Source organism: Dasypus novemcinctus, chromosome 9 (genome assembly GCF_030445035.2).
Source record: "Dasypus novemcinctus isolate mDasNov1 chromosome 9, mDasNov1.1.hap2, whole genome shotgun sequence".
Classification (NCBI taxonomy): Eukaryota; Metazoa; Chordata; class Mammalia; order Cingulata; family Dasypodidae; genus Dasypus; species Dasypus novemcinctus.
The window spans coordinates 88,653,876-88,679,795 of NC_080681.1; the positions used below are offsets into that span (position 1 = coordinate 88,653,876).

The 25,920-nt window shown below is 56.0% G+C and overlaps 4 protein-coding genes across 11 annotated transcripts; 2 read left to right on the forward strand and 2 right to left on the reverse strand.

Moving 5' to 3' along the window:
- Positions 1 to 799: 799 nt before the first annotated feature.
- On the reverse strand, positions 800 to 6,579 carry BTBD19 (BTB domain containing 19). Of its 2 annotated transcripts, XM_004461248.5 has the most exons (8): positions 6,229 to 6,579; positions 4,697 to 4,910; positions 4,511 to 4,564; positions 3,161 to 3,220; positions 2,625 to 2,693; positions 2,420 to 2,551; positions 2,148 to 2,273; positions 800 to 2,054 (listed from the first exon to the last, which is right to left on the reverse strand). In XM_004461248.5, exons 1-8 carry the CDS (start codon positions 6,312 to 6,314, stop codon positions 1,920 to 1,922), a joined length of 876 nt encoding a protein of 291 aa, XP_004461305.1. In that variant the 5' UTR covers positions 6,315 to 6,579; the 3' UTR covers positions 800 to 1,919. The 2 variants fall into 2 exon arrangements, with proteins under 2 accessions (XP_004461305.1, XP_004461306.1); XM_004461249.5 differs by lacking the exon at positions 2,148 to 2,273.
- DYNLT4 (dynein light chain Tctex-type 4) lies at positions 5,427 to 9,141 on the forward strand. 6 transcript variants are annotated; one of them, XM_004461244.5, is made up of 3 exons: positions 5,427 to 5,575; positions 8,262 to 8,366; positions 8,474 to 9,141. In XM_004461244.5, the coding sequence occupies exon 3, from the start codon at positions 8,485 to 8,487 to the stop codon at positions 9,139 to 9,141; it is 657 nt and encodes a 218-aa protein (XP_004461301.1). In that variant the 5' UTR covers positions 5,427 to 5,575; positions 8,262 to 8,366; positions 8,474 to 8,484. The 6 variants fall into 6 exon arrangements, with proteins under 6 accessions (XP_004461301.1, XP_004461303.1, XP_004461300.1 ...); XM_004461246.5 differs by lacking the exon at positions 5,427 to 5,575 and adding an exon at positions 7,700 to 7,788; XM_004461243.5 differs by lacking the exon at positions 5,427 to 5,575 and adding an exon at positions 7,701 to 7,864 and having other exon boundaries at positions 8,478 to 9,141.
- Positions 9,142 to 9,154: 13 nt separating this feature from the next.
- Positions 9,155 to 14,036, reverse strand: PLK3 (polo like kinase 3). Its single transcript, XM_004461241.5, has 15 exons — positions 13,733 to 14,036; positions 13,461 to 13,568; positions 13,260 to 13,376; positions 12,998 to 13,127; positions 12,829 to 12,916; positions 11,979 to 12,074; positions 11,691 to 11,889; positions 11,465 to 11,591; positions 11,151 to 11,242; positions 10,813 to 10,906; positions 10,591 to 10,674; positions 10,335 to 10,497; positions 10,056 to 10,185; positions 9,774 to 9,887; positions 9,155 to 9,667 (listed from the first exon to the last, which is right to left on the reverse strand). The coding sequence occupies exons 1-15, from the start codon at positions 13,940 to 13,942 to the stop codon at positions 9,476 to 9,478; spliced, it is 1,944 nt and encodes a 647-aa protein (XP_004461298.2). The 5' UTR covers positions 13,943 to 14,036; the 3' UTR covers positions 9,155 to 9,475.
- Positions 14,037 to 14,203: 167 nt separating this feature from the next.
- Positions 14,204 to 24,959, forward strand: BEST4 (bestrophin 4). 2 transcript variants are annotated; one of them, XM_071217490.1, is made up of 13 exons: positions 14,204 to 14,454; positions 15,914 to 18,558; positions 20,138 to 20,274; positions 20,376 to 20,456; positions 21,164 to 21,326; positions 21,415 to 21,509; positions 22,083 to 22,316; positions 22,500 to 22,654; positions 23,098 to 23,175; positions 23,476 to 23,664; positions 23,781 to 23,861; positions 23,959 to 24,113; positions 24,260 to 24,959. In XM_071217490.1, exons 5-13 carry the CDS (start codon positions 21,175 to 21,177, stop codon positions 24,531 to 24,533), a joined length of 1,413 nt encoding a protein of 470 aa, XP_071073591.1. In that variant the 5' UTR covers positions 14,204 to 14,454; positions 15,914 to 18,558; positions 20,138 to 20,274; positions 20,376 to 20,456; positions 21,164 to 21,174; the 3' UTR covers positions 24,534 to 24,959. The 2 variants fall into 2 exon arrangements, with proteins under 2 accessions (XP_071073591.1, XP_071073592.1); XM_071217491.1 differs by lacking the exons at positions 14,204 to 14,454; positions 15,914 to 18,558; positions 20,138 to 20,274; positions 20,376 to 20,456; positions 23,476 to 23,664 and having other exon boundaries at positions 21,095 to 21,326; positions 24,260 to 24,667.
- The last annotated feature ends 961 nt before the right edge of the window (positions 24,960 to 25,920 follow it).

Here is a 25,920-nt window from a genome sequence, read left to right on the forward strand (position 1 = left end):
AAACGCAAGTAAAACCTGGGCGTTTATAACCTATAATGGGAAATTAAAGCCTGTAAATCAGCCCTCTTTATCGCTTTTCAGCCCCTTCCTCTCTATCTGGGACCTCTGATCTGTTATTTTCTCCCATTTCTCTTCCCTCCCTACCTAAATAAATTACTGACCTAACTCACCTGACGTGCTCTTGAAATTCATTTCTCCAGCATAGTCAAAGAACCTAAGAAATCCAGTAACAATACTTTAGCCTGCTGAATTTACTCCTATCTGAAGTTGGTGCCCAATCGTCTTTTCCTCCCCCATTTTTGGGAAGTGGAGTTTTCAATTCCAGCCACAGAACAGCTCCCAAGGCAGTTTGTGCCTCCAGTGAAGGATGGGCACCAGCCTCCATGGCATGGAGAGCTCTACTTAAGAATCTTCTCTGCAGATGGGCAGTCTCCTCCTTTCATTCCTTCAAGGATGTGGCATGATGCTCTTCTGGTCTCCTGGAGCCCCCAAACAGGTGCTTCAGCTAGCTCCAGAGAGCTCTGGGTGTTTACTAATTGCCCCATAGCAGGAGCTGACTCTAGGAACTCCTTACTCTGCAGCCATCTTGCTGGTTCTCTTTTTTTTTTTACATACTGTTTTAACAAAAAGGATCATGCTCTAATTGGTTCCTCTGTGCTTTGAAAGATCTGGATATCTTTTTATATCACTGCAGTAATATACCATAGAAAATTAAACCAGTCCTCTAATGAAGGACATATAGGCTGTTTTTAATTTTCAATACCCAAACAACTTTGCCATGAAATGATACTGCATGAAGTAATCTTGAGAAATAAAGCCAGAAAACTCATTTAATCCATGTGCAATATTTTTGTATAAAATCCCCAAAGCAGAACTCTTAACTTAGTTTTCTTCCAAATAATCAATTGTCCCCTGTTTTAGATTGATGATATCTTGTTTTTCAGCTTCTTTAGATGCTTTATGGGATAAAGTGGTGTTTAAGTAAGGAGTGAAAGTCACTCATTTAACACTTTCCAGTACTGAGTATGTGACTGGGGAAGCAGAAATGAACAAGGCATTATTCTAGGCCCAGGAATCTTTCTTCAGGGAGATCCATCAAAGAAGTAGCACAATGAGTCTTCAATAACCCCAAGACTAAATCTGGAGCGAGGGGACTAATGAACAAGTGAATTTATGCAAACGCGGTGGCTAAGAAGAGTTGCTAGTGTTTAGGAACCACCAATCGTTTTGAGTGCCCTGAAAGTGAAATCGATTACATTTCGTTTTGAGGGCAATGGGGTTATTGAGGGATTTAATAAGAGTATAAGGACTGACATTGTCAGACCTGATTTGTTGAAAGGTCTGGCTGCAGTGTGGGTTGGGATGGGTGAGCGAGAAGGCTGGAGTGAAGGCAGGAAGACTAAGAATTGAACCAACTGGAAAGGCCTCTTAGAAGGTAAAAACGATAGGAAGCAGGTGTGAAGAGGCAGGAATGGCAAGGTTGAGATACAGGTTTCCAACCTGGGCACTCAGGGAGATGAAAAGCACCTTGGGGGCAGAACTGGGGAAAGAAGAGTTAGATTTTGGACTGGGCTAACTTGCCTAAGGGACATTCAGGAAGAGATTTCCAAGAGGCAGGTTTGGATTAAAGAGGGAGCTGAGGTGAATAGTTACTTGGGTGTCACCGGGTGGAAGGGAAGGTGAAAGTGCCTAGGAACAGGACGGAGTGAGAATGCGGTGCGGAAAACCCGCCGACAGGTTCGACCAGGATAAACCCTCTCCTCGCCGCTGGGCGTAACTAAGAGCGGTCCTTCCGCGGCCCGGCTCGCCCGGCATGCTGGGAGCGGAAGTCGGCTCCGAACGCTGAGCATCTTGGGAGCGGTAGTTTTGGACTCGCCAGTGGGACAAGCGCAGGGTTCCTCGCGAGACGGGCCGCTGGGTCACTGGAAGGGAGGATCCAGAAAGCGATGATGCTCCCGGGACAGGGTGCCCTTCCGGCGGCGGCACAGGGCGCCCCTGGCCGGGTGCCCTTTCTGCAGGGCATGGCACTTCCACGCCTCCACGATCTGTTCCACCTGCAGGGGAAGGCCGGTCACCTCCAGCCCCACCGGGCCCTCCGCACCCCCGCCCTGCTGACTGCAGCTGAGCCCGCTTCCCCGAGTCCGCACCGGGATGAGCGGCTCCCTCCGGTTCTGCTCTTCCAGGGCGCTCAGCTCTGCCGGAGCCAGCAAGGCCAATCTCAGCTCCCGCACCACCGGGGCCGCCACCTCGGCCACGGGCCGCTCCAGCACCGCCTGCGAATGCCAGCCCTGAGTCGGGGCCGGGCTGGGCCACCTGCCCCGCCTTCCTCTTCCCGCCAGTTTCCTGCGGTGGTGCCACTTAGAGCACGCCTCCCGCACCCCACCTCCCACCCCCCTCACACACACACACACACACTCACGGCGCCCACGCGCGCCCAGCTCCAGGCCGCCTGGACGAGCTCAGCCTCGTCCACACAGAGCTTGTCGCTGCGCAGCAGGGGCAGCAGCGCCGCCGCCGACAGCTCCAGGAAGCCACGGGTCCGGAGCGCCTCCTGCGGGCGAAAGGGTCAAGGAGGAGCAGAGTGGGGTGTGTAAGGTTGGGGGTATGAAGATGGGGAGCTGTACCTGAGTGTGGGCCTCTAGGAAGGTCATGCAACGCTCCTGCAGTGGTCCTAGGCCAAAGGTTACAGCCACCTGGGAGCAGAAGTTGGGGGCCCAGGTTAGACACTGGAGAGGCCATGTACCTTAGCTCACCACTTTGGGGTCTACCACTGCAAGCCTGACCCTAACTCTAAAAGGGGAAGCTGACAGGGCCTATGGTCTCCCCGGAAACTAGACCCAGTGACACTAACAACCTGGCCTTCACTACAGGAGGCCATGCCATGCTTTCAAGCCCTACTCTGGGGGCCAGGCTTGGCTTCTAAACCACACAGCTCCACCCCGGGTCTAACTAAGAACCTTTCTCCAGCCCTAACAAAGACAAGGGCCAACTGAACCCAGGATTCCACAGGTCTAGGCACAGAATTCATTCCCCATGTATCAAGGCTGTGCCAGGCAAGACAGAGGTCCAGGTGCCTAGGAGCCCAGTTCTATATGCTGAGCTTGAGAAGCCTGGCAGGCAGGGACCTACACTTCTCCTTGGGCCTGATATCACCACCCACCTGCAGTGCCTCACAAACCAGCTCCACGTCCAGTACCTTCACCACAAACTCCAGGCATAGCTGAGAAGAGAAACAGATGTAGGTTGGGACCTCAGTTACAGATGTAACTGAGACCTTACCCCAGAAGTGGTAAGCAGGCTTGAAGGACTAGATCACCCAGCGTCCTAGCAGCCTCAGGCCCATCTTGACCTCCCAGGCCAGGGAAGGCAGGGAATCATCAGGGCCTAGGGTTTGGCAAGCCCTAAGGGACAGGAGACTAACAACCAAGCCCAGCAGCGCAATTCCTTCTAGAAGCACATTTCTCACTAATCAGACCAGGTAAAGGCCAGGCAAAAATTTCACTCCCCACTTCTCTCAGGACACTTACCTTCTTCCACTTGTTCTGTTCCTGACTGATGGACACTTCTATCTTAGCCAGAAACTTGAGTTTCCTTTATGACACTTCTCTCTTACCCTCACATCCAGAAAAGCACTGGGTTATGCCAGTGCTACCTTCTCTCTCAAAGCCATCCACCTCCCTTGGGCTTCCACTGCCACCCCCATTCTAGCCGTGTCATTTCTTGACTAGACCAGAAAGCCCTTCCCATCTCCCCCAATCTCTTCTCCCCTTAGCTTCCAAATCCTTACTCCCTTGCCTGGACCCTTCAGTGAATCACCACTCCCCTCTGGGTAAAAAGTCCAAATTCTGGAAGGGGGGAAGGGGCTAGAAGTTCCTACATGAACTGGCTCCTGCCACCCTTTCCAGTCTCATCTCTTACTCCCCTATTTCAGCCACACTAAATGTTTCACTAGCTCCTTTTGTGCCTCTGACTAGAATGCCATTGTCCCACTTCCCTTCTAAGCAAATTCCTACACAAATGCTTCCTCCTCCAGGACGTCTTCTGTTTTACTCCCAGCGGCAGAACTGGTAAGACTCTCCACATGGTCCCAGTACCATTTACCCTCAGCTATCACACTTCTTATGTCATTGGGTTAAGAGTTTTCAAGTATCTGTTCTCTTTCTCTCTCTCTCTCTCTCTCTCTCTCTCTCTCTCTCTCTCTCTCTCTCTCTCTCTCTCTCTCTCTCTCTCTCATCAAGGCCAACTTGTCCTTGTATCTCTGGCAACTGCCATAAACATCCTATACACATTCCTCCCCTCAGTACACACAGGAGCACACACATATCTCTTTCCACACATGCACACACAAAAATCCCCTTTTTACTCAGATACCCATACTCCTCTCCATACTGGCACATGTTCCTCCTTGTAAGTTACACATACAGCCAGGGTGTGTGTAATGCAGGGTATGAGCTTAGTGCATGAGAAGCAAGGAAAAGGAGATGAGACCGGGGCCTGGCACAAAACCCACCTCTCGGAGTTCCTCCAGCCCATACTCCACAGCCGCTGTCAGCACCTCCAGCACCTGCAGCGTAGGTGGTTGGTTGGGGGAGTGAATGGGAGTTTCCCCTGCACCTCAGTCCACAGCTGAGCCCAAACCCCTCTGTTTCTTGCACCTCCAGCCTCTCCCACCCAGGCTCCTACCCAGTGGGCTCACAGAGTGGCGGTGCAGCTTGACACTGTTGGTATACAAGAACTCCAGCACTGCCAGGAAGGCTTCAGCTGGCACAGTGCTCAGCACCACTGGGCTAGACACCCTAGGACTTGGGTCTACACCCAAAAGTCGCTGGAAGAAGTTGCATCTACAGGCCAACAGGCACCGATGGGCAAATACCTCCTGCCGCTCTTGACCAACCACAAAGCGAACATCACTGTGGGAGAGAGGGAAAAAGTCAGGGGAGAGGAGGCCTCTGTCCACACTGGGCCTCAGTTTCCTTATCTGTAATAGAAGAGGCTGGGCTTTGTCCTTCCAGTGGAAGATGGGGACACACAGGCCTGAGTTCCAGTCCTAACTCCACCCTGTGGTACCTCAGGCAAGTGACTTCCTGTTTTTGAATGTCAGGTTTCTCACCCTGCTCCTCTGTCTCTCCAGGGAGGGAGGCCCCAACTAAGCTGAGTACACAAGGAATTAAGTCACATCCCTCTGCTAGGTGCTCAAGATCCAGAGAAGGGCAGGCTTTGCCTGCTCCGGGCTCTAGGGATGGTAATTCCTAACCTTCAGATCTTAGAGGGGGTGGCTCTGCTTGCTCACTGAGGGGCACCAAGTCTGATCAAGCAAGGACCTCATATTAGTCCTTCCTGCCCCCTTCTTTCTAGCCTGAGTCTCCGGGGAAGGGTGCCTTCTCTTGGCTCCTCCTCCTTCACTGCCTGCAAACTCAGCTGTTTCAGCTCTGCTTCAGGCAGAAGCGTGGGGGTGGGGGCTGCAGTGTTCATTGGTTGCAAACAGACACAGCAATGATGCACCTGTCATGAGGCCAGACCACATTTTCCATCTTCATGATCACTTCCGGCCCCAGCCTCCGGACCTCCAAACAAGGTAGGGGGTAGGAAGCAAAAGGAGCTTGGGCTCCCTGGAGCCTCCTAGCATCAGATCCAAGGCCTTAAGTCCCCAAAGAAGCAGGGCTGTGGGAGGCACCAGCTCTGAGGCAAGTGGGGACAGAAAACTGCCTTCTAGATCCCTGACCCACCCTGCCCCCTGGAAACTCTCTTTCTGTTTTCAAACACCTCTAGCAAGCAGCGAGGTCCCAGTCAGCACCCTTGAACTACTTCCTGTCTGGGACTCTGGTTCAAGTCATTGAGTTTTGTTCCTCTTGTGAATTTCCAGTTCCCAGAGTAGGGCCATCTGCTCCTCTGTCTCCCTAGAGAGGGAGGCCCCAACCATGCTGAGTACACAAGGAATCAAGTCACATCCCGTCTCTCAGGAGCCTGAACGCTCCTCTGCTAGGAGCTTAATTTCCAGAGATGGGCAGGCTTTGCCTGCTCCGGGCTCCAACCCCCACTGCCTCCCACCTCTGGCTGTCAGGATATGGGGAACACTGAGTAAACAGTACTGTCCTCGACACTTGAATTTCCCATAGACTGAGTTCACTAGGGAGGAGTGCCACCTACTCTGCAGCCAGGGCTTCCTCAGAGTCGTGGGGCCCAGCAGAGCCAGCTAGGGAGAACCTGCAGACAGGGCCCACCCCTCACCTGTATCGGGGGTTGTTGACGAGGCTTCCGAGTGCTGTGGAATAGGGCACAGCCTTCCCGTGCACAACCAATGCTGGGGTCTCCATGGATGGGTAAGGGTGGGGGAAGTAAGTGGGTGGAGTGGCCCACAAGTCTGTTGTTCGCTCGTCTGTGGGAGGCAGAAGGTGAGAAAGAGCAGGAGCTTGGGAGGCCAGTTGCTGAGAAGCTGAAATTTAGGGACTGGACCCGAAGAGGCCCAGGTTCCTGAAGAAGGCATCCAAGGCCGGAGGCCAGAGGCTTGGGGACAGGGATAGACAGAGGGAGGCAGCTGCGAAAAGCCCAGGCTGGAGCGGCCTGTGGCCGCCGGGGAGGGACTGGAGGCGGGTGGGCGAGGCCCTGGCTGGGAGCCTGGCCAGGCAGCAGTCTGGGTGGGAAGCCTGTGGGTTTCCATGGAGACTGGAGCCCGGCCTGAGATGAGGCCCCGCCCATCTCCCAAAGGCTCAGGGAAACCTTGAGCCCTCAGAAGGGCCTTAAGCAGAGTCCCAGGGGCCTAGCTCTGTGGTACCCCCCTGCCCGGGTTCACAGAGTTCAAACTCCCTGCCCTCCAACCCCCACCCCTGCCCAGGATCTGAATCAGGTTATGCAGGCCTGGGGAAGCCCCGTCAACAGGGAAAATCCTCCATATCCCTGGGCAATTTTCAGGGACGAGACATAGTTTCTTTCGGAGGGGGCAGTCCCCTCCCAGAGAGGATCAGGTGAGGAGGCGTCACAGACTCTGGCATCCCTGAAATGCTTCTGCCCTGAGGCAGTGGAACTGGGCAGCTGTCATCTGGGAGGTGGACACAGAAGAGGTATGGCCAACTGCGGGACAAGCCCCAGGGCACTTGGGCCAGCAGCAAGGGTCAGGAGGCAGGACTCAGGTCCCCACCAAGGCATTGCTGCATCAGCCAGGCTCTGTCAGCTAAGCCGCTGGGCCTCCCCTCCCCGGCAAACAGCCCAGGGCTAAGGAAGTCATCCAGCCCCACCCTAGCTCAGTGCCAGCAGTATTTGTCCTAGCTGACGCTGATAGGGAGGTGATAGAGCCTTAAAGCGCTCTTCCCCTGGGCGTGGAGCCCAGATTCCTAAGCAGCCACCCTCAGTCTTAAGGTCTCCCGGCTCTGAGACTTGTTCACACACGTGCAGGCCAGTCATCCAACCATTTCACAAGGGACGAAATGGACAGTGGCTCAAGAGCCCTGGGATAGGGGGGCATCTTCCTGGCCAGGGCCCCTCCCTCTTCTCTGCAACGTCTCCCTCCTTCTCCACCCTGCCCTCTCAGTGTCCATCTTGGTCACCGCCCTCTTCCCTGATGACTCAGAGGCATCCAGGAACTCTGCACTCAGTGCATGCTCATGGTGATGCTTTAGAAGGTTAAACAAGAGCCAGAACTGGAGGGAGGGAACCAGAGAGAGGACTGCTTGCCCCAGCAACCATGGCAACTCCACAACACAGGCGAGGGGCTCCTCCCTTCCTGCCTGGCAGTCAGGCCAGCTGGCCCAGGCCTGGGGAGCCAGGAGAGAGCTTGGAGGCCAAAGGCTGCAGGTGACTCAGGTGCCTGTGGAAGTTTCAGGAGTTTCGGGAAAAGAGGGCGGCCATCCCAAAACTGATTCTGCAGGAGGTGAGGCCAGAGAGCTAAGGCCTAAGGAGCTTCATCAGTCCGCTGTTCCCAGCCTCAGCCAGGTGTGGGGGGGAGGTCTTTGTGCCAGCTACCCTAGGAGAAAGTAGGAGTAGAAGGGGACTGGGTTCAAAGCCACCAGGACCAGAAAGCTCTGTGGAGGAGATGGGTCTGTCCATCTACCCTTCTGGTTAGGAGATGGAAGTACCAATTCCACTGTCCAGGCTGAGGTAGGGACCAGGTAAAATCTCCCCCTTCTCCTGCTGTCAAAGCCAGAGAGGAAGGGAAGTGCACTTAGAACTCATGTAGCTTGCCTCCATAGTGCCCAGGGGAACGTGGAATTCAGAGGGGCAGGAACTTGTTCAAGATCATGGTTTGAGCAGCACCCCTTCCCCTGCAGGTGTCACTAACAAGAAGGCCCTTAACCCCCTAAGCAAGGAGTCCCTAAGCACCCAGGAACCCACCCAGCTCTGGACTATTTGATCCTCTTTTTCCAAAAACACAGGTAAGAAGGGAATAGAGGGTAAAAACCTTTGAAATCACCAACTCAAGACTGGGTGGTGGGTGAAGATGGCCAGTGAAAGCCATCCTGCCTAAGTGTGGGTCTTCTAGCCAGCAGGTCTATGGCTGGCAAGCCTCTGGCCCCCGGATGCCAAGAAGAGGAGACTGCCAAAGACTCGGGGCCGAAACCACTAGCGGTGCGGCCAGGGCACCTGCCCAGCATTGATGAAGCCCGACCCGTAGGTCCAGGACCAGCCTCCAGACGTGGTTCCGTGCTGGGCCCGGCAGCGTCCTTCTCACGCCGCAACTCACTGGTGGGGCCAGGAGCCGGTATTGGGGGTCGGCGACCATCCCTGGGCCCCGTTCCCCCTCTGGGATCAAGGATCAGCTTCTCGGGGTTGCCCCTGGTGCCTGCCCGCCGGGTGGCACCCTCGTACCGCACGGAACCCGCGCCTGGAGAGCGCTGGCAGGCTGTGCGTGCACAGCGTGTCCTGGAGGCCGCGCTAGCTGCAGGGCTGCGCAATGCATGCTACTCTGGCCACGAGGCCGGGTCACTGGCACGGGAGCTTTGCGAGCAGGTGCGCCTGCGCCTGCGTGAGCTCAGCCCACCACGCTACAAGCTGGTGTGCAGCGTGGTGCTGGGACCACGCACCGGCCAAGGCGTGCGCGTGGTCAGCCGCGCACTCTGGGACGAGGCATGCGATGGGCTGGCCTCTGCTGCCTTTACCAACTCCTCGCTCTTTGCCGTGGCTACTGTCCATGGGCTCTATTGTGAGTAAAGAGACCTCCAACTTCTGCAAAATGGTTTATTATGCCAGGAGGAGGCCCTCCCTGGGGCTCACATCCCAATAAATAAATGTCTGTTAATAAATAAAAGTGGTCCATAAATAATGCCCCCTGAGCTTGGGGCTAAGGCTCAGGCTTATCTTGGAGAAGGGGCTGGAGGCATCGAGGACAAGTGGCCCCCAACCCCAGTAAAGCTGGTTCCTGATTCCCTGGGGGAGTCAGTCCAGAGCCCCCAGTGAGGCACTAAAAGGAAAGGGAGGGCCCCCGAGGCCAGGGCCAGGGCCTTATAGGCACAGGCCTCAGGCATGGGGGGACTTGGGTTAGGGCCTAGGCAGGACTGTGGTCCCTGAGCAGGCGCAGAGCATAGCGGAGCCGCTGCCGCAGGTCTGGGGAGCAGCCCAGCTGCCGAAGGTGGGATGCGAGGTAAGTACAAGCACTGCGATTGCGGGCCACAAAAGTCACAAGCAGGGGCTCCCAACCGCTGAGAATCAGCTTGGTGTGGTCTCCGTAGAAGTTCACCTGTACACAGGAGGGCAGCAATGCTCAGGGGCTAGGCCCAGGCCCAGTCTCTTCCCCAGCACCCTGGGCCTTCCAGCCCTTCCCCCAATCCAGGGCCCACCTTTACCTGGACAGTGCCGTCACTGAACAGCATGAGGAGGGCCTGGTCAGTCTTGACCCACTGCAGCAGCAAGGGGGGGGCAGGCACTTCTACTTCCTCCACACTGGGTAGGTCTCCACCCTGGGGGCAGGGGCAAGTCACCATCTGACATAAACTAATCCCCCACACCTTGATGCCTCCCTTAGGGGTTCAGCCTCTAGCTTTGAGCCTCTCCCCATCCCCCAAGAGGGAATGGGAAAGGACCAGGATGTGTCAGGCAGCAATGTGCCCCACCCCCAGCCCACACACCTTCATGAGATGCTGCTCCATGTAGGAGGCGAAGTATCGCAGGATGCCCAGCTGAGGCCGCAGGGCCCGGGGCACGGTGCCCACAGAGAAGGAGAAGTGCTTTGTGCTGGTCGGGTTGTAGTGCACAGTCCTGGGGGAGTGGAGGGGACAGAGGTCAGAGGCCCTGCACCGACACCCCTCCCTGAGAGACTCCAAGCCCCTGAGCCCAGGAGCACACACGAGGGTGCAGCCCTGCTGGGTACAATGGCCCAGGCACAAGGCACCCATGACAGCACTTACTTTCGATTGGCCGATAAGGCCATGTGTGTGCCATCGTTGAAGAGCACGGCCACACGGCGGCTGGACAGTTGATACCCAAAGCCAAACTTGTTGGAGTAATCAACCCACTTGCTGACCCACACCAGAGGCTCTGGCTGTGCCAGGGGGGCTGGGTTCTGCTCCGCTGTCATGGGAGAGAAGGGAGTGAGGGCCTGTTCCTGGCCTCACAACCAAAGAATTCCCACCACCATTCACTCGTACCAGACCCTGACCTTACCTGGGGGCATGAAGGCCACACAGTTCCTCAAAGCACAGAGGGCTGACTCTACTACTGTGGCCACAGTCAGACCTTCCTCAAATCCTGAAGGAAACAGGACCCTGGGAATTAGGCACTAGTCCCCCAGGACTCATGCCATGTCCCCTGGCCCACTCCCTCCCTCTGGTCTCTGGGCTCAGCCCCAGAACCCTCTAGCATTTCTCATCTACCCTGGCTCCTCACCGTCTCCACTGCTTGCTAGCGTTCCCCGGGGTGAGCTGTCTTCAGGTGCAGTTTCGACCAGGCTGAGGGGGGCTGGATGAGAAGCTGCTGGACCCTGGAGGAATAGGTATGAGAAGGGAGTGATAAGCCCCTAAATCCAATTCCTAGGGAGCCCATGGCCCAGCACAGCCCTGTGCTGGCTCCCAGGGCACCCCAGGTCAGCCCCACCTGGCTAATGAGACACAGCCAATTAGGCCACCGTGAGGCCAGATGCTTCACCAGCCTCTTTCATCCCCAGCTTCCCACAGCTGCCAGGGCAGGGGTGAGTCAGGGGAACACTGGTCACGTGATCACCTCACCTCGGGCCTGGCATCCTGGTGGCCAATGGAGGTCCGCATGAGGCTGCTCACTAAGCAGGAAACCTCGTTTCGCTCCTCAGAATGGTTCTTACCTGGGAGGTGGGGGAGGGAGATACAGCCCTCAGTTTCCTCCGTATCTCAGCATCCTGCCCAGGCCCCTGCTTGCCCCAGGGATGACAAGAGGTAGGCATCCCCAGTGCCCTCCCCAGGAGCTCATGGGTACATTCTCATGAATACACACACTCATACCCCTGCAATGTGTGTAACAGGCCCCCCAGTTCTGCCCCCAAAGCTCACTGACACCTCAGACTCACCCTTGTTCTTCTTCCTGCCAAAGAGGCTCTTGGTAACTTTGGCAAAGAGACTCCTAGCTGGGTTGGGGGGTGTTAGGTCTGGGACTGTTGTGCAACTTGTGGCAGGGAGGCGGTCAGGAGTGTAGCCCTGTAGAGGAAAGCCATGTGAGCAGAGAAGAGAGGCCCTGCCCCATCCAATCTCCTAGGACAGTGCAGACTGGACTTTGGTGTCTGGTAAGTCACAGACCTTGGTAAAGAAGTCATGGCGCAGGATCTGGTCAATCGACGGGCGGTCTCGGGGTGAGGCCCGGAGGATGGCGGCTAAGAGCTGCCGTGCAGGCAGTGAGAGGCTGGCGGGCAGCGTGTAGTGAACCTGCTTGATGCAGCGGTATGTCTCCTTCAGGTCAGCTGTCTCAAAAGGGGGGCTCCCACATAGCAGTGTGTACCTGTGGGGCCGGGGGAATGGGGTCAGGAGTCCAAAGGGAGATACGCCCCACCCTGTACCCACCTGCCTGCCGCTGACCCCAGGACTCACATGACGCAGCCCAGCGACCACACATCTGCCTCGGGGCCATGGCCCTGTCTCAGCAGCACTTCTGGAGCCACATAGTTGGGGGTGCCACAGATAGTCCTCAAAGGGGGCAGGGAGGAGGAGAAAAGGAGAAAGGCTCACACCCAGCCCACGGCACCTCCATCCCTGCCCCCGCTGTGAGCCCAGACAAAGCAGCTGCCTGTCACCCAAGGCCAGAGAGCTCCTGTTTGCCTGGGACAATGGATGCCCAGGCGGCAGTTGAGTCCCCCACCCATCCGCCTGGCCCAGCTGCTCAGCTGCTCTGCAGGACGGGGGAGGCCCTGGCCCTCAACCCAGCCCCTTCCTCCAGGGTCAACCCAGAGGGTCCACCGCTGATCCCTCCCCCTACTCCACTGCCGTCTGTCAGGCATCCACACAGACTGTCACCTCCCACAGTCTGTGCCACCACATACACACCAACCTCAGCTGTCATGTCCCCCCTAAACACTCGTCTGCCACACACGCTATCTGTGTCAGGCATCTCCAGTCATTGTGGTCACATCAGGGTGTCCTTCCACACCCAAGGGGGTTGTGTCTCACCATTCCCATGCTCTCGGACTGCCTCACACACACACATTGCCTGTGTTAGCTTCCCCCTGTCCACACAGTCATACACCGTCAAGAACCCTTACACCCCCGTCTGTCTCAGGAACTCAGGGTCGCCTACCCGACCTATGTCACAAACATTCCCCACAGATCACATGGCATTCACCAGATAGTCATCTCCTCTTCCCCCCACACACACTGGCTGTCTGTCATGCACGTCATCTGTGCCAAACACAGACCGTGGCCACCCCTGTCCTCAAACACTCACTTCTTCCTCTGCTCCGGAGGCTCCAACCGGGCTGCCAACCCAAAATCCCCCACCTTGAGCTCCATGTTCTCAGTGACGAAAAAATTTCCTGGACAGCAGCAGAGAAGAGTGTCAGACTCCTTCCTCCAACCCCGCCCTCCCCCTCATCCCACTGACCCAGGAGTCTCACCCAGCTTGAGGTCCCGGTGCAAGATGCCCCGCTGGTGCAGGTATTTGAGGCCGGAAAGGATCTGCCGCAGGTAGTAACGCACCTCTGGCTCCAAGAGGGTGTGCCGGGCCTTCCAGATGTGGGCCAGGGACTGCAGAGAGCCTCTGCCTCAGCCCTTGGCCCGCCCAGCTTGGCCCTCCTGCCATCTGCTCTCTGGAGGAGTCAGGGCCCCCCAGTTTTGGGTCTTAAGGACCTCCTTCCCCACCACATAACCGCCCCTCACCTTTCGACTGCAGAGCTCCAGGAAAATGTATATGTTGTCGGCATCCTCAAAGTGGTGTGAGAAACGCACGATGTGGCGGTGCTGAAGGTCTCGGTGCAGCTCAATCTCGTTAAGGATCTGCCGTGGGGTACGGGGTCGTCATTCTACGAGGGCCCGCGCGGCGCCGTGGTCCCCTCCCCCTTCCGCCGGGCCTGGACCCACCTTGTCGCGCTGATGCGGCTTGGCGACGCGGCTCTGCGGGATGACTTTGACCGCATAGGCCCTCCCGGTCTCTGTGTCAGTGACCTCGTAGCAGCGGGCGAAACCCCCCTAATGAGGAGGAGGCACCCGTCAGGCAAGGCGCTCGCGGGGAGGCCGGGCCTGGCCCGCAAACGTCCCTTCGCCGGGGACAATTACCCCGGCCCCGCACCGGAAAAAAGGCCGGCAGGACCCGCCTCCCGGCTCGCGCCTCCCGCGGACGGCCCCTGGCCCACCTTGCCCAACAGCCGGCCCTTGAAGTAGGTGCGGCCGCTGCGCGGGTCCGTGATGAGTCGCCCAGGGCCCGGCGCCGGCGGCCCGGCCAGCACCTCCGGCTCAGGTCCGGGCCCGGCGCTCCCAGGCGGCCCGGGCCCGGCGGGGGGCGCGGGCGGAGCGGCCGCGCGCGGGAAGGGCCGCGGCGACAGCAGGCCGGCGGCGGGCTCCATGCGGGCAGCACGTCGCAGCGCGGGCGCGGCTTGCTCTCGGCGCCGCCCGGCCCGGGCCGCGAGTGGCACTGCCTGGATTTGCTACGCGGCGCTCGCGCCCCAGAGAGCGCGGCGTTTTTATCAATGAACGTCTGCCCCCTCCCCGGGCCGCGTCAGCCAGGGCCCCGCCCCCTTCCTGGCGGCAAGGCCCCACGAGGCCAAGCCCCGCCCCGGTTACGTCACCAGGAAGCCCCGCCTCCCAGCCAACGCGCCTCGAGGCCCAGCCTCCTGCTCTCGTCTTAAAGGAGCAGCCATACTGGTAATCACCTGCCACCGTGGGGCGCCCGACACCTAAGGGCCGACCGTTTCTCCGGCTGCCCCCACCCCGCCCTGATAACTGCGAGTCACGTTAACGGGGGCTACTTTCTTCCCCCATCCTTCGGGGCGTATGCTGAAGTCCGAGTGGGAACCGGGCATCTGGGGGCGTCTCCCCAGCAACTAGATGGACCGGCGTTCCAGGCGGGAGAGGAGAGGTAAGCGCCGCGCTCGCTTTCGCCAGGGCGCGTCCCTAGCACTCCCCTTTAAGGACGCGGGATCGTGCGCACATCCCACGCACTGGGCCGGAGTCCCCAGTCGAGCCCAGTGCTGCCCCCTTTGGGACCTGGGGGTAATTGCCCGCTCCGGAGTCAGGCTGGCTTGACCCCAGGGCTGCGATGCTGTGCTTTGGGGTCAGAAAGAGCCTGGCATTTAAAGGCTTTTACCATGCACCACCCCACAACTGCCGCTACCTACTTCCAAACTCAAGAGAGGTGGGCCCGGGGCCCCACTGGGGTTCCCTACCCCCTTACCCTAAAAACACCCACTGCCCTGGCTCAGCAACCAGAAGGCCAGAAAAATGAAGACCGGGAATTGGATTTTCTCAAATGCTAGCGATGGGCAATTGGGGGCGCTGGTTCCTGGGCCATCTAGACCCCTAGACCCCTGCTCACTTAGGTGAGGTTCAGCCAGGGATCCACTCTGGGAGCCTTGGCCAGAAGGAAGCTGATCCCTAAAGCAGGCACAGGGACAGGAGCGCAGCCGTGGAGTCAGTCATATTTCAACAAACATTTTCGCAAGCACAAGTTGTGTGGGCCAGGTCCTGTGCTAGACCCTGGGGAGACCCACAGGTACAGACAACTGTCCTGTACTGTAATTAGTGCTATGATGGGGAAGGGGATGTGTGAGAGAGGGTGGCCACGGGGAAGCTGAGGTGGGCTCTCGCTCAGCTTGGGGAATCCAGTCAGGCTGGAATCTCTAAGCTGAGACCAAAGGGCTAAATAGGAATTAGCCCAAAACAGAATGGGTGAGGAGGAAAAATTGTTCCAGAGGAGGAAAGAGAGTATGCCTTGAGGCCTGAAGTGAGAGAGAGCTTGGTTCTGGGGAAAACTGAAAGTTCAGATTAGTTGGAGGGGAAGGAGGGTGGGAAACCAGAATGTCCAGGAGCCAGACCCCAAAAAGCCTTGTAAGGTGTGTGAAGGAGTTGAAGGTCTACTCGACCTTCCCCAGTTTGCAAAGTTCTCAAGTTTTCCAGTCTGTTGGGTGCTAGCTTCCTAGGGAAAAAAAATTTGGTGGATCCAGAATTAAGTCTGACAGTAGAGCCAGGGAGTGGGTTTTGGGAAGTGGCGAGAAGCAGGACAGGCTCCATGGGAGAGAAAGCCAATTTGCCACCCAGGCTTGGTTCCCTTGAGCTTCCCTCCCAAAGCTGAGGCGCCCCTGGCAAGCCTGTAGGTGCTGAGCCGGAGGATGGGCTCCTCACTTCTCCCAGGCCTGGGATGTAAGGCTGAGCTCAGGCCACCTGCCCGTGCCCATGTTACCTCTCTCATCTCTTCCATGGGACTTGGCAGTGGGCTGAATGGTGTTTCCCAAAAAGATACTTCCACATCCTAATCCTCAGAACCTGTCAATTTACCTCACTTGGCCAAAGGATCTTTTTTTGTTTTGTTTTGTTCTTAGGAGGTACCAGGGATGGAACCCATGGGAAGCAGGCGCTCAACCACTGAGCTACATCCACTCCCCAATGAGAGCTGGTTTTTTGGTTTGCTTTTTTTTTTTTTTCCCGTTTGTTAGTTTTATTTTGAGGAGGTACTGGAGATCAAACCCAGGACCTAGTACATGAGAAGCAGGTGCTCAAGTGCTTGAGCTACATCTAATCCCAAAAGGATCTTTGTGGATATAATTAAATTAAGGTTCTTGAGATCATCTAGGGATTATCCTGGATTATCCAAGTGGGCCCTAAATCAAATATTGAATGTCGTTAGAGAGGTAGAGGGAGCTTTGACATGGAAAAACAAAGGAGAGAGACACAGAGGAGAAGGCATTGTGAAGACAAAGGCAAAGATTGAACTTCTGCATCCACCAGAAGCTGAAAGAGGAAAAATGATTCTACCTGAGAGCCTCCACGAGGGAGCATGGCCCTGCCAGATTTTAGACTTCAGGCCTCCAGAACTGTGAGAGAATACGTTTCCATTGTTTTAAGCAGCCTAGTCTGGGTTACTTGTTACAGCAACCATAGGAAACTAATACTAAACTCCACTCAGGAATGAAATGAAATCCCATGTGAATTGCCTGCTCTCTTCCTATGCTTCTGTCAACCAGCTGGGTGGCCTCAGACCTCAGCTGGGACTGTGAGCTCCCTCTTCTGTCTCCCCTTCTTTGAGGCCTACTGCCTGTCTTCTTCCCTTGGGCAGTTAACGAGGCTCTTGAGCCCACCTCTGGGAGCTGAGACTGGGAGGAGATCCTCCTGGGTGCTGTAATTTGAGGGCCTGCCAGCCTGCTTCTGCTTCTCCCTCCCTATAACATGGGCTAACCATCGTGGATCTTCTGTACATACCAGTCCTGGGCACTGGGCTAAGCATTTATCTTATTATTGATTCCTCACAGTAACCTTATGACATGGATACAATTATTTGCATTTTACAGATGAGGAAACTGAGGCTTGGGGGTTAAGCATCTTGCTCAAGGTCACCCACAGCTACCAACAGGCAGAACCAAGTTCTGAATCTAAGATGAAATGACTCCACTGTTCACGATTGCCTGGCTTTCCCGGGGGTGGCTGATTCCCTGTCCTTGCACCTGCCCTCCCAGGACACTGTCCTGTGTCCCTCAGACTAGGACCCTTTCTCCTTCCCAGATGAAGACTTTCACAGCCTCTGCCCAAGCTGAGGTTTTCCGAGCTTTCGGCTCTCTGTCCCACAGAGGACATTGTCATTCTGCTGCCCCCAGCTGAGCACTTGTCCTGCTCCCTGGGCAGCTCAGAGTCAGAACCTCTTGACATGAGTGTCAAGTCACAGAGGCCAAGGGCAGCGGGTGCAGAGGTGGTGGTGCTAAAGCCCGACCAGAGAGAAGAGAGCACTGCAGCTATGGCAGTGTTTGGTGCTCAAACTGCACTGTTCTGAGCCTTTACAAATATCAACTCATTAAATATTCACAGCAACCCTAGGAGGTAGATATTATCATCCCCATCTCTCCAAGTGGAAATTAAGCAAAGGAAGGTGAAATGAAATGACTTGCCCAAGGTCACAAAGCAAGTCTGTGGTGGAGAAGAGTTCGAGAATCTGGGCAATCTGGCTCCAGACTCCATGCTTTTAACCTTTAAGCCATACATACAGCTCTCAGCTGTGAGGAGGGGAGAGGGGCACTGGTGGGCAAGCCCAGTAGAGAGACAGGTGGGAGCTGGAGGATGAGCAGGGGTAGGGCAAGTGATTTACCAGCTAAGTGGTTCCCTCTCCAGGACCATAAACCAAGCGGCCCTGTCAGCAGCTGGGAAGTAAGATAAGATGACTCAGAGGGAGCGGCTGGGCAGGGCCTGGGGACTGCCCCCTTCCTGGGCCAGAGGCTTCAGGTCAAGCACCCTTATCCATGGCTCTGTGGGAACTCAAAGCCCGGGGGTCCAGGGGCCGGTAAGAGGGCGACAGCTGGGGGCGGCTCAGAGGATTGAAATGCAGCCGGCTTGGTGGCCTTCGGGAAAGCCACCAGAGAGAAGCTCCAGGACAGCAGAGCCGAGCTCCTCCAGGCCCAGGGCCTGGCTTTCTACGTACAAGAAAATCGTACATGCTGAGCAGCCCAGAGTTGGGGAAGGGGCTGTATGGCCATGATGGCCAAGGCACCAGGCCTGGTGTCCCTTCCTCCCCGGGTCAGGTGCTGGGTCTGCTGGACCTCCAGGGCACACACAGATTCCTGCCTTTCCTCACTTCCACACCTCCCTTGGGCCCTGGAAGGAGAATGTAATTCCTGTCAGGCCTGAGTAGACTTCCAGACCTTGCTGGGTGTCTCTCTTAAAAAGGGAGGAAGAGGGATCAGATGCCTTTTAAGTTAAAAGGGACTCCCCTCTCCAAAGGGAAAAGAAAAAGAAAAAGGAAGGAAGGAAAAGAGGGAGGGAAGAAGGGAGAAAAAAGATGCCTAAGAAGCCTGCCTGGCCCAGGACAATTAACAAAATGATGATGATGGAACACCCGTCCCCCAAAAAACAGAGTATCTACAACTGCAAACAAGACAGTTCTATCCATCTGCCCCATGGGACCTAAACCCCCTTAAGATCAGAAACAGAGTGGACATCACCATCCTAAAATCCTCAAGATTGAGGAATGAACAAACATAAGGTAGGAATACAACTAAGGACTAAAGTAGACTTATTATTCTAACTGTAGAAGAACTTGTATCATTGATATAAAGGCAGTGGTCACCAGAGGTTCTGAGGGGAGGAAGAGGGAAGAACGGGTGTAACATGGGGTATTTGGGGAACATTGGAATTGTCCTGCATGATATGGCAATGACAGATACCAGTCATTATATATTTTGTCAAAACCTATAAAAATGTGCAGGGCAAAGTGTAAACTATAAAGTAAACTACAGTCCACGGTTAGCAGCAATGCTGCAATATGTGTTCATCAATTGTAACAAACGTACCAAACTAATGAAAGATGTTGTTAATGAGGAAAAGTATGAGGGGGAGGGCGTGGGGTATATGGAAATCCCCCTATATTTTCAATGTATCTTTTATGTAATCTAAAGCTTCTTTAAAAATAAAATAAAGTTAAAAAGAAGCCTGCTGGTTTCACGCTGTCCCCAGGTTTACAGAGACGAATCAGCAGCAATCCTCTTCCCACAGGGGGTTCGCAGGGCTGGGGGGAGACCTCCCTGTAAACACATCATGAAGCCGATTAACTGCTGCAGGAGAGTTAGCCTAGAGGGCTTTGAGGGGTGACTGGGGAAGGACACGGCAGGCTTCCCAGAGGTGCAAGTAAGAATGAGCTAGGCCAGAGGCTGGAGAGGGGTTAGGGTGGGGATGGGGGTTTGGAAGTGGAGACAACCCTTGAGAGGAGAGAAAGCCCAGGATACATGGGGGTGGGGGGTGGGACGTGGTGAAGATGAAGCTTGGGTGATAGCTGACCCAGTTGTCAGAGGGTCTTGATGTGTTCAGCTTAAAAGCCAGGCTCTGGCTCTGTGCTGCTTGGGGACAAGCTGGCAGGGCATCAGGGAAAAGGTCTCTGCCTCCCAGTCTCTGAAGGGCTGTTCTGAAAGGAAGTGTTAGGTTGTCAGCCCTAGGAGTGAGGATACTGGCCGCCAGCTGAGCTGGGTCTGCATCCCTGGGCCCGACTCCCCAGATCAGGCTGTGTCAGACCTGGACCCCTAGTGCCGCACGAGCAGCCTGGCAGTGTGGCCAGGGCACGGGACCCCAGCCCTGGAGCTTGAGCTGTCTGGGTCCAGGTTTGCCACTTGTAGCCTCTGAACTAATCAGCTCTGGCTTTGAGTCCTGCCGCCAACATGTCCTAGCTGTGTGACTGCAGGCGAGTCATTTACCTCTTAGAGACTCACCTGTGAAACGGGAGTAATTTCTGCCTCATGGGGCTGTTATGAAAGGCTCCTTGTAGCAGTTTGATATTATTGATGAATTCCAAAAATCGCTGTGATGAAAGGTTCCTTATAGTTGTTTGATATTATTGATGAATTCCAAAAATATTGGATTATGTTTGTAAACTGATCTTTTCCTCTGGGCATATTAGATTATATTGGATTCAGAGGTTTACTTGATTAAGTAATCAGGTAAACCTCTTGTGCCAGTAGGGTGTTGAGCCCACACCCTTGGTGGGTGGGGACTCACAGATAAAAGGCATGGCAAAGGACAGAGTTGGAGGGTTTTTAATGTAGGAGTTTTGATGTTGGAGTTTGATGCTTAAGACTTCAGCTGGAGCCCCAGGGAGAGAGGAACCCTGAGCCTGGAAAGAAGCAAGCCCTGGGAAGAGAGGAACCCAGGAAGCCTGAACCCTCGTAGACGTCGGCAGCCATCTTGCTCCAACACGTGAAAACAGACTTTGGTGAGGGAAGTGACATATTCTTTATGGCCTGGTATCTGTAAGCTCCTACCCCAAATAAATACCCTTTATAAAACCAACCAATTTCTGGTATTTTGCATCAGCACCCCTTTGGCTGACTAACACAGTCCTGAAAGGATGAGACAGTGGTACCCACGGCAGCAGTCAGCGCCTGTTATTCTCAGGTCCGTTTATCATGCATCTGTTTTCTCACCAGGAGCATGGGCCGGTAATCCCTGGCTTGCAGGACATGGTGTTGTTTGTGTGGGGTCAGTGTAGATGGTAGTTCTGCCAGCAGGGGTAGGGAGACACACCCCATTCCCAGGGTGATAGCCTCAATCCATCAATGCTAGCCTCAGCGCAGCCTAACTTTATGGACCTGGGAAGTACTTAAGTTGGTGGAGGATGAAGACTAGCCCAGTTCTCCTTCCTCAGCACAGACTGCTGCTCAGAACAGGTAGGCAGGTATGGGGCGGAGGTGGAGGGGTCGGCGGCCTGGGCCTTGGGAGGCAAGCTAATCAGCTTGGAGGGCAAGGCCCCGCGGGTAGTGGTGAGTCTGGGCGACGATGTCCTCAGCTATTCAGGATTCAGTTAGCTAGCCCCACAGGTGGAGGAGCAGCCAGGGGGAGCCTCACGCACGAGGGGGCATAGATCTCAGCTTCCCCTTGCCAGCTCCATTCTGGCTTTTCCTGTGTACCACTGAGTTCTGCGGAGGGTGAGGTTATGCAGCTTCCCCCCTCTTCCTGTCCACTGACCCAGGGTGAAGGCTGGGGTGTGAATGACCCGAGGTGAAGGGAGGTTAACTAAGGAACCAAACTTGGGGATGGGATGACTCGAGGTTTGCTGGGGAGGGGACAGCTTTAGGGGCAGCTCCTGTGACCTCCTGCCCCAGGCCCCAGCACCATGACGGTTTCGTACACCCTCAAAGTGGCAGAGGCCCGCTTTGGAGGCTTTTCTGGCCTGCTTCTCCGCTGGAGGGGAAGCATCTACAAGCTCCTCTACAAGGAGTTCCTACTCTTCATCGCCCTATATGCTCTGCTCAGCATCACGTACAGGTGAGGGTGGGGTGTAGGGCTGGTCTGCGGTGGGGGAGCAAGGCTGCCCACCTCCCCCTAACCCAGGCCCACGCCTGACCTTCCCCAGGCTGCTGCTGACCCAGGGGCAGAGGCACGTGTACGCACAGGTGGCCCGCTACTGCAACCGCTCTGCCGACCTCATCCCCTTGTCCTTCGTACTTGGTAAGGAACCCTCCATGCTTGCCTGGCATCTTCCTTACCATCTTCCCCAACCCTCCAGCTGGGTTGGCAGCTCAGAGGGTCAGTGTTACCCCAGTATTCCCTGGAGGTCAGAGGAGCATCGCAGGCAAAGGAGCTGGGTCCCAGGTTCCTGATTTCAGGAGGGCTGGACCCCCTCTGCCCACAAGGCACAGGGCATCCGCTAGCCTCACAGCCCCACTCTGGGTAGGAGAGGGGAGCTGCAGGGGGGTGATAACCCCCTCCCCACCTTCCTGGGAAGCAGTCTCAGAGCTAACCATTACCTGGCCTTGAACCCACCACTTCCTCTTCTGCCGGAGGAAGTTGCACTCCTCCCTCCTCCTGGCCCGCCCCGTAGTGCAGGACCAGAGGAAAAGGCTGCTCTCCTGACGGTGCAGCAGGCCAGGGCGCTGGAACCACGGGTGCGCCCCCTGCCTTCGTTCAACCCGGCCTGGACCAAGCCCTCTGGCTGGGGGTGGGGCACCCTGACCTCCAGGTCCTTCGTCCTCTCTTGCTGCCCCGCCCCTCCCTCCCCCACTATCCCTGGGGACCGAGCAGGTTTCTACGTGACCCTGGTGGTGAACCGCTGGTGGGCCCAGTACACAAGCATTCCGCTGCCGGACCAGCTGATGTGCGTTATATCGGCCAGCGTGCACGGCGGGGACCAGCACGGCCGCCTGCTGCGCCGCACTCTCATCCGCTACACCAACCTGGCCTCCGTGCTGGTGCTGCGCTCCGTCAGCACCCGCGTGCTCAAGCGCTTCCCCACCATGGAGCACGTGGTGGACGCAGGTGCGTGGCGCGCAGCCCCCGGGCCGGATGCAGGTGCCGTGAGCGCGCGCTTCCTGGGGAGGGAGGTCTGACCCCAGGGGGCGCTCCAGGGCCCCGGAGAGGGGAGCCCTGAGGCGGCCGGTGGAGGAGGGGGAGGGCAGCTGTAGAGGGTGACTCTGAGCCCCGCCTACTTTACTCCCGCAGGTTTCATGTCCCAGGAAGAGAGGAAGAAGTTTGAGAGCCTGAAATCCGACTTCAACAAGTACTGGGTCCCCTGCGTCTGGTTCACCAACCTGGCCGCCCAAGCCCGGAGGGATGGGCGAATTCGGGATGACATCGCTCTCTGTTTGCTCCTGGAAGTGAGTGGGCCAAGGAGGAGGCCTGCCTGCCCTCCTCCCCCCACCTTTGCAAACCGGATTAATAATTTCAGTAGTTAACACTCATTGGTGCTCACTCTGTACCAAGCAGTGTTGGAAGCACTCTGCCTATTTGACCTCCTTTGGCCCTCACAACGACCCTTGCCACAGGTATGGTAACTATCATTTCCCTTTCACAGATGCAAAAACTGAGGCACAGAGTGGAAAAGAAATTTGCTGGTCACACAGCAGAGCTGGGATTCATACATTCTGGCTCCAGGATCTGTGCTGGTGACCCCTTTGTAAAACTGCTTCCCATCCCAGGCACCCCAGCCTAACACGTCTGAGAAGAGGAGCTCCAGGCCTAGATTGTGTGGGCTCCCCCCTCTTCTCCCCATTCTTCCTTCCTCACCTCTGTTGACTTCCTCTTCTTGCTGTTTCACCAGGAGCTGAACAACTACCGTGCCAAGTGCAGCCTGCTGTTCCACTATGATTGGATCAGCATCCCTCTCGTCTACACCCAGGTAACTGCCTCTCACCTCCTCAAAGCAGTGCCTACCCTATGCCCCAGGCTGTGAGATACCGAGGAACATTAGATGTGGTACCAGCCCTGGGGTGGTTCAGCTAAGTTAGGCACTGAACAGCCAAGGGCTCATCCCCAGAGCCTACTTCCACCCCTACAGGGAGAGACCCCATGCCCTCTTAGTGGTGCCACATCCTGCTACATGTTTAATTACTTGTTTGACGCCGCCACAGCTCCTCAGAGGCAGGGACATTTCTCCCTCCCATTGCCCCCTGCCCTGAGTCTGGCTTCCGGTCTCCAGGTGGTGACCATAGCAGTGTACTCCTTCTTTGGCCTCTCCCTGGTTGGCCGCCAGTTTGTGGAACCAGAGGCAGGGGCTTCTGGGCCTCTGGGGCCAGGCCAGGAGGCAGCTGCTGCCCTCGGAGACCTGGACATGTACGTGCCACTCACCACGCTGCTGCAGTTCTTCTTTTATGCTGGCTGGCTCAAGGTGGGCCCTTGCGGTGGTCGTGGCAGCCTGCTCTGTAGAGACTGAGGCCCAGGGCCCACCCCAACCTTGGGGACAGAGTGGAGCTCTGAGCTCAGAAAACCCTATTTCTGCTGCAGGTGGCTGAACAGATCATCAACCCCTTTGGTGAGGATGATGACGACTTTGAGACCAACCAGCTCATAGACCGCAACTTGCAGGTGCACAGGGTGGTCCTGACCTTCTCTGCCAGCTCTCAGCCAGGGTGCAGAGAGGAGAGGTCTAGGTGACCTGCTGCCCTCCCTTCTGCTGGTCCAGGTGTCTCTGCTATCCGTGGACGACATGTACCAGAACCTGCCTCCCGCCGAGAAGGACCCGTACTGGGACGAGGACTCGGCGCAGCCGCCCTACACCGTGGCCACGGCGGCCGAGACGCTGCGGCCTTCCTTCCTGGGCTCCACCTTTAACCTGCGGTGAGTGGCCCGCGCAGGCAGAGGCTCGGACTTAATTCACCCACCGCCCCACGCACTCTCTCCTGGTACCGCAGAGCCAATCCGCCGCCCTCGCCCCTAGTCCCAGCCCCTGGGCAGAGTCTCACTCCACCCCCTCCCGCTCCCAGCATGAGCGACGACCCAGAGCTGAGCCTGCAGGTGGAGGCGTCCCCCGGGTCCGCCCAGCAGCTGCCCGCTGCGCAGACCCCGCTCCTCGGCCGCTTCCTGGGCGCTGGGGCGCCCTCCCCTGCCATCAGCCTCCGGAACTTCGGCCGCGCACGAGGACCCCCCCGCACCCCTCACCTGCTGCGCTTCCGGGCCGAGGAGGGCGGTGACCCAGAGACCGCCGATCGCATCGAGGAGGAGGCAGCAGGGTCCGGGGACGAGGTTCTGGAGCCCTGAGCAGAAAGGGAGCCGGGGCCTGACCCGCCGGCTTCCCTCCACCCACGGCCGTCCAGCGCTCTTAGCTCTTAGCGCTGGAGCTTTTGACTTTGAAAGAGGAAGACGGAGGGACAAGCCTGAGCCCAGGACTGGGAGTGTCAATCTAGCGGGAGAGGGTAGAATGGGCTGTGTGAGGGAGGCACCGAGCACTACGGGCCCAGGAGTGCAGTGTGTAACTTCCCGGGCCGTGGGGAGCTAGTGGTCTTGGACCAGTAGTTCACGAAATTGACGGAACATCAGCATCGCGGGCAGGCCCTATTAAACACAGTGCTAGGCACCACTCCCAGCGTTTTTGATTAGATTTGCCGTGGAGCTCATAAATTTCCATTTCTAAGTTCCCTCAGTGATGCTGTTGGGAGAATTATACATAAAGTGTTTGGAAGGATATACCTTGATAACAGTACTTACTTCTGAAGACAACTGACTGGTGGTCAGTGTGTTTTGGGGGGCTTTTATCTGTACTGTCCAATTTTTTAAAAAAATAGAATATATTCGTTTATTGGTAGCACAGTTATAACTATTTAAAATTGAATCTGTGTGCAGTAGGATGAAAAGGAAGGATTTAGGAATCTGCCCAAGGGATTGATTGATTAAACTCAGGAAGGCAGAGCTTGGGGTCATACACCACCCACCCTAGACCTTCCACGTTTAGAGTGCTAAGCCATCCTCCACTCAGTTTAAGGGGCAGAGGCTGCAGGTACAAATCGGCTTGCAGTGCTGGGAGCAGCTGGTTCTGAGGGACTAAAAAGAGCCCTTGTGAAGTCCCCAGAACAAGACTTCTAAGGAAATTAATTGGTAAATGTCGAAACTGAATGTTAAGGCCAAAGGAAGACAAATACCAGAACTCAAAGGAAGACATGAGAAGCAGCCTCTGGGCATTGTCTACTGACTGGGTTCTAATCCTAGCTTTGCCACTTTCTGTGACCAAACACAATATCCAAATCTATAATGTGGAGACAATAGTACTCCATAAAGATAGCCATTGAGTCCAAAGGCATTTTAGTTTTTCCGGGCTAACATGGGGAAGATAGCCAGGGTGAGAATGATCACCTGGAAGATGAAAGTATAGAGCAGGGATTCAAATCCCTTTAGAGGGTTGGGTTGATATTTGTCCTTAAGGACAGTTTTTGAACTCAAAAAAAAAAAAAAAGGATTTGGTCTCCTGATTCACCCTTCCCAATAGCCTGCAACTTACCCAGGTTGATCAATCAAATGAACCTTGCACTTCTTTAGCCCTTAATATAGGTGGCTTGTCTTTTCCATCAACTTTAAATTTGATAGCACCTTGAGTTTCTCCCAATTCATTTAATTCAGCACATATTTGAGTGCCTAGTATGTACCAGGTGCT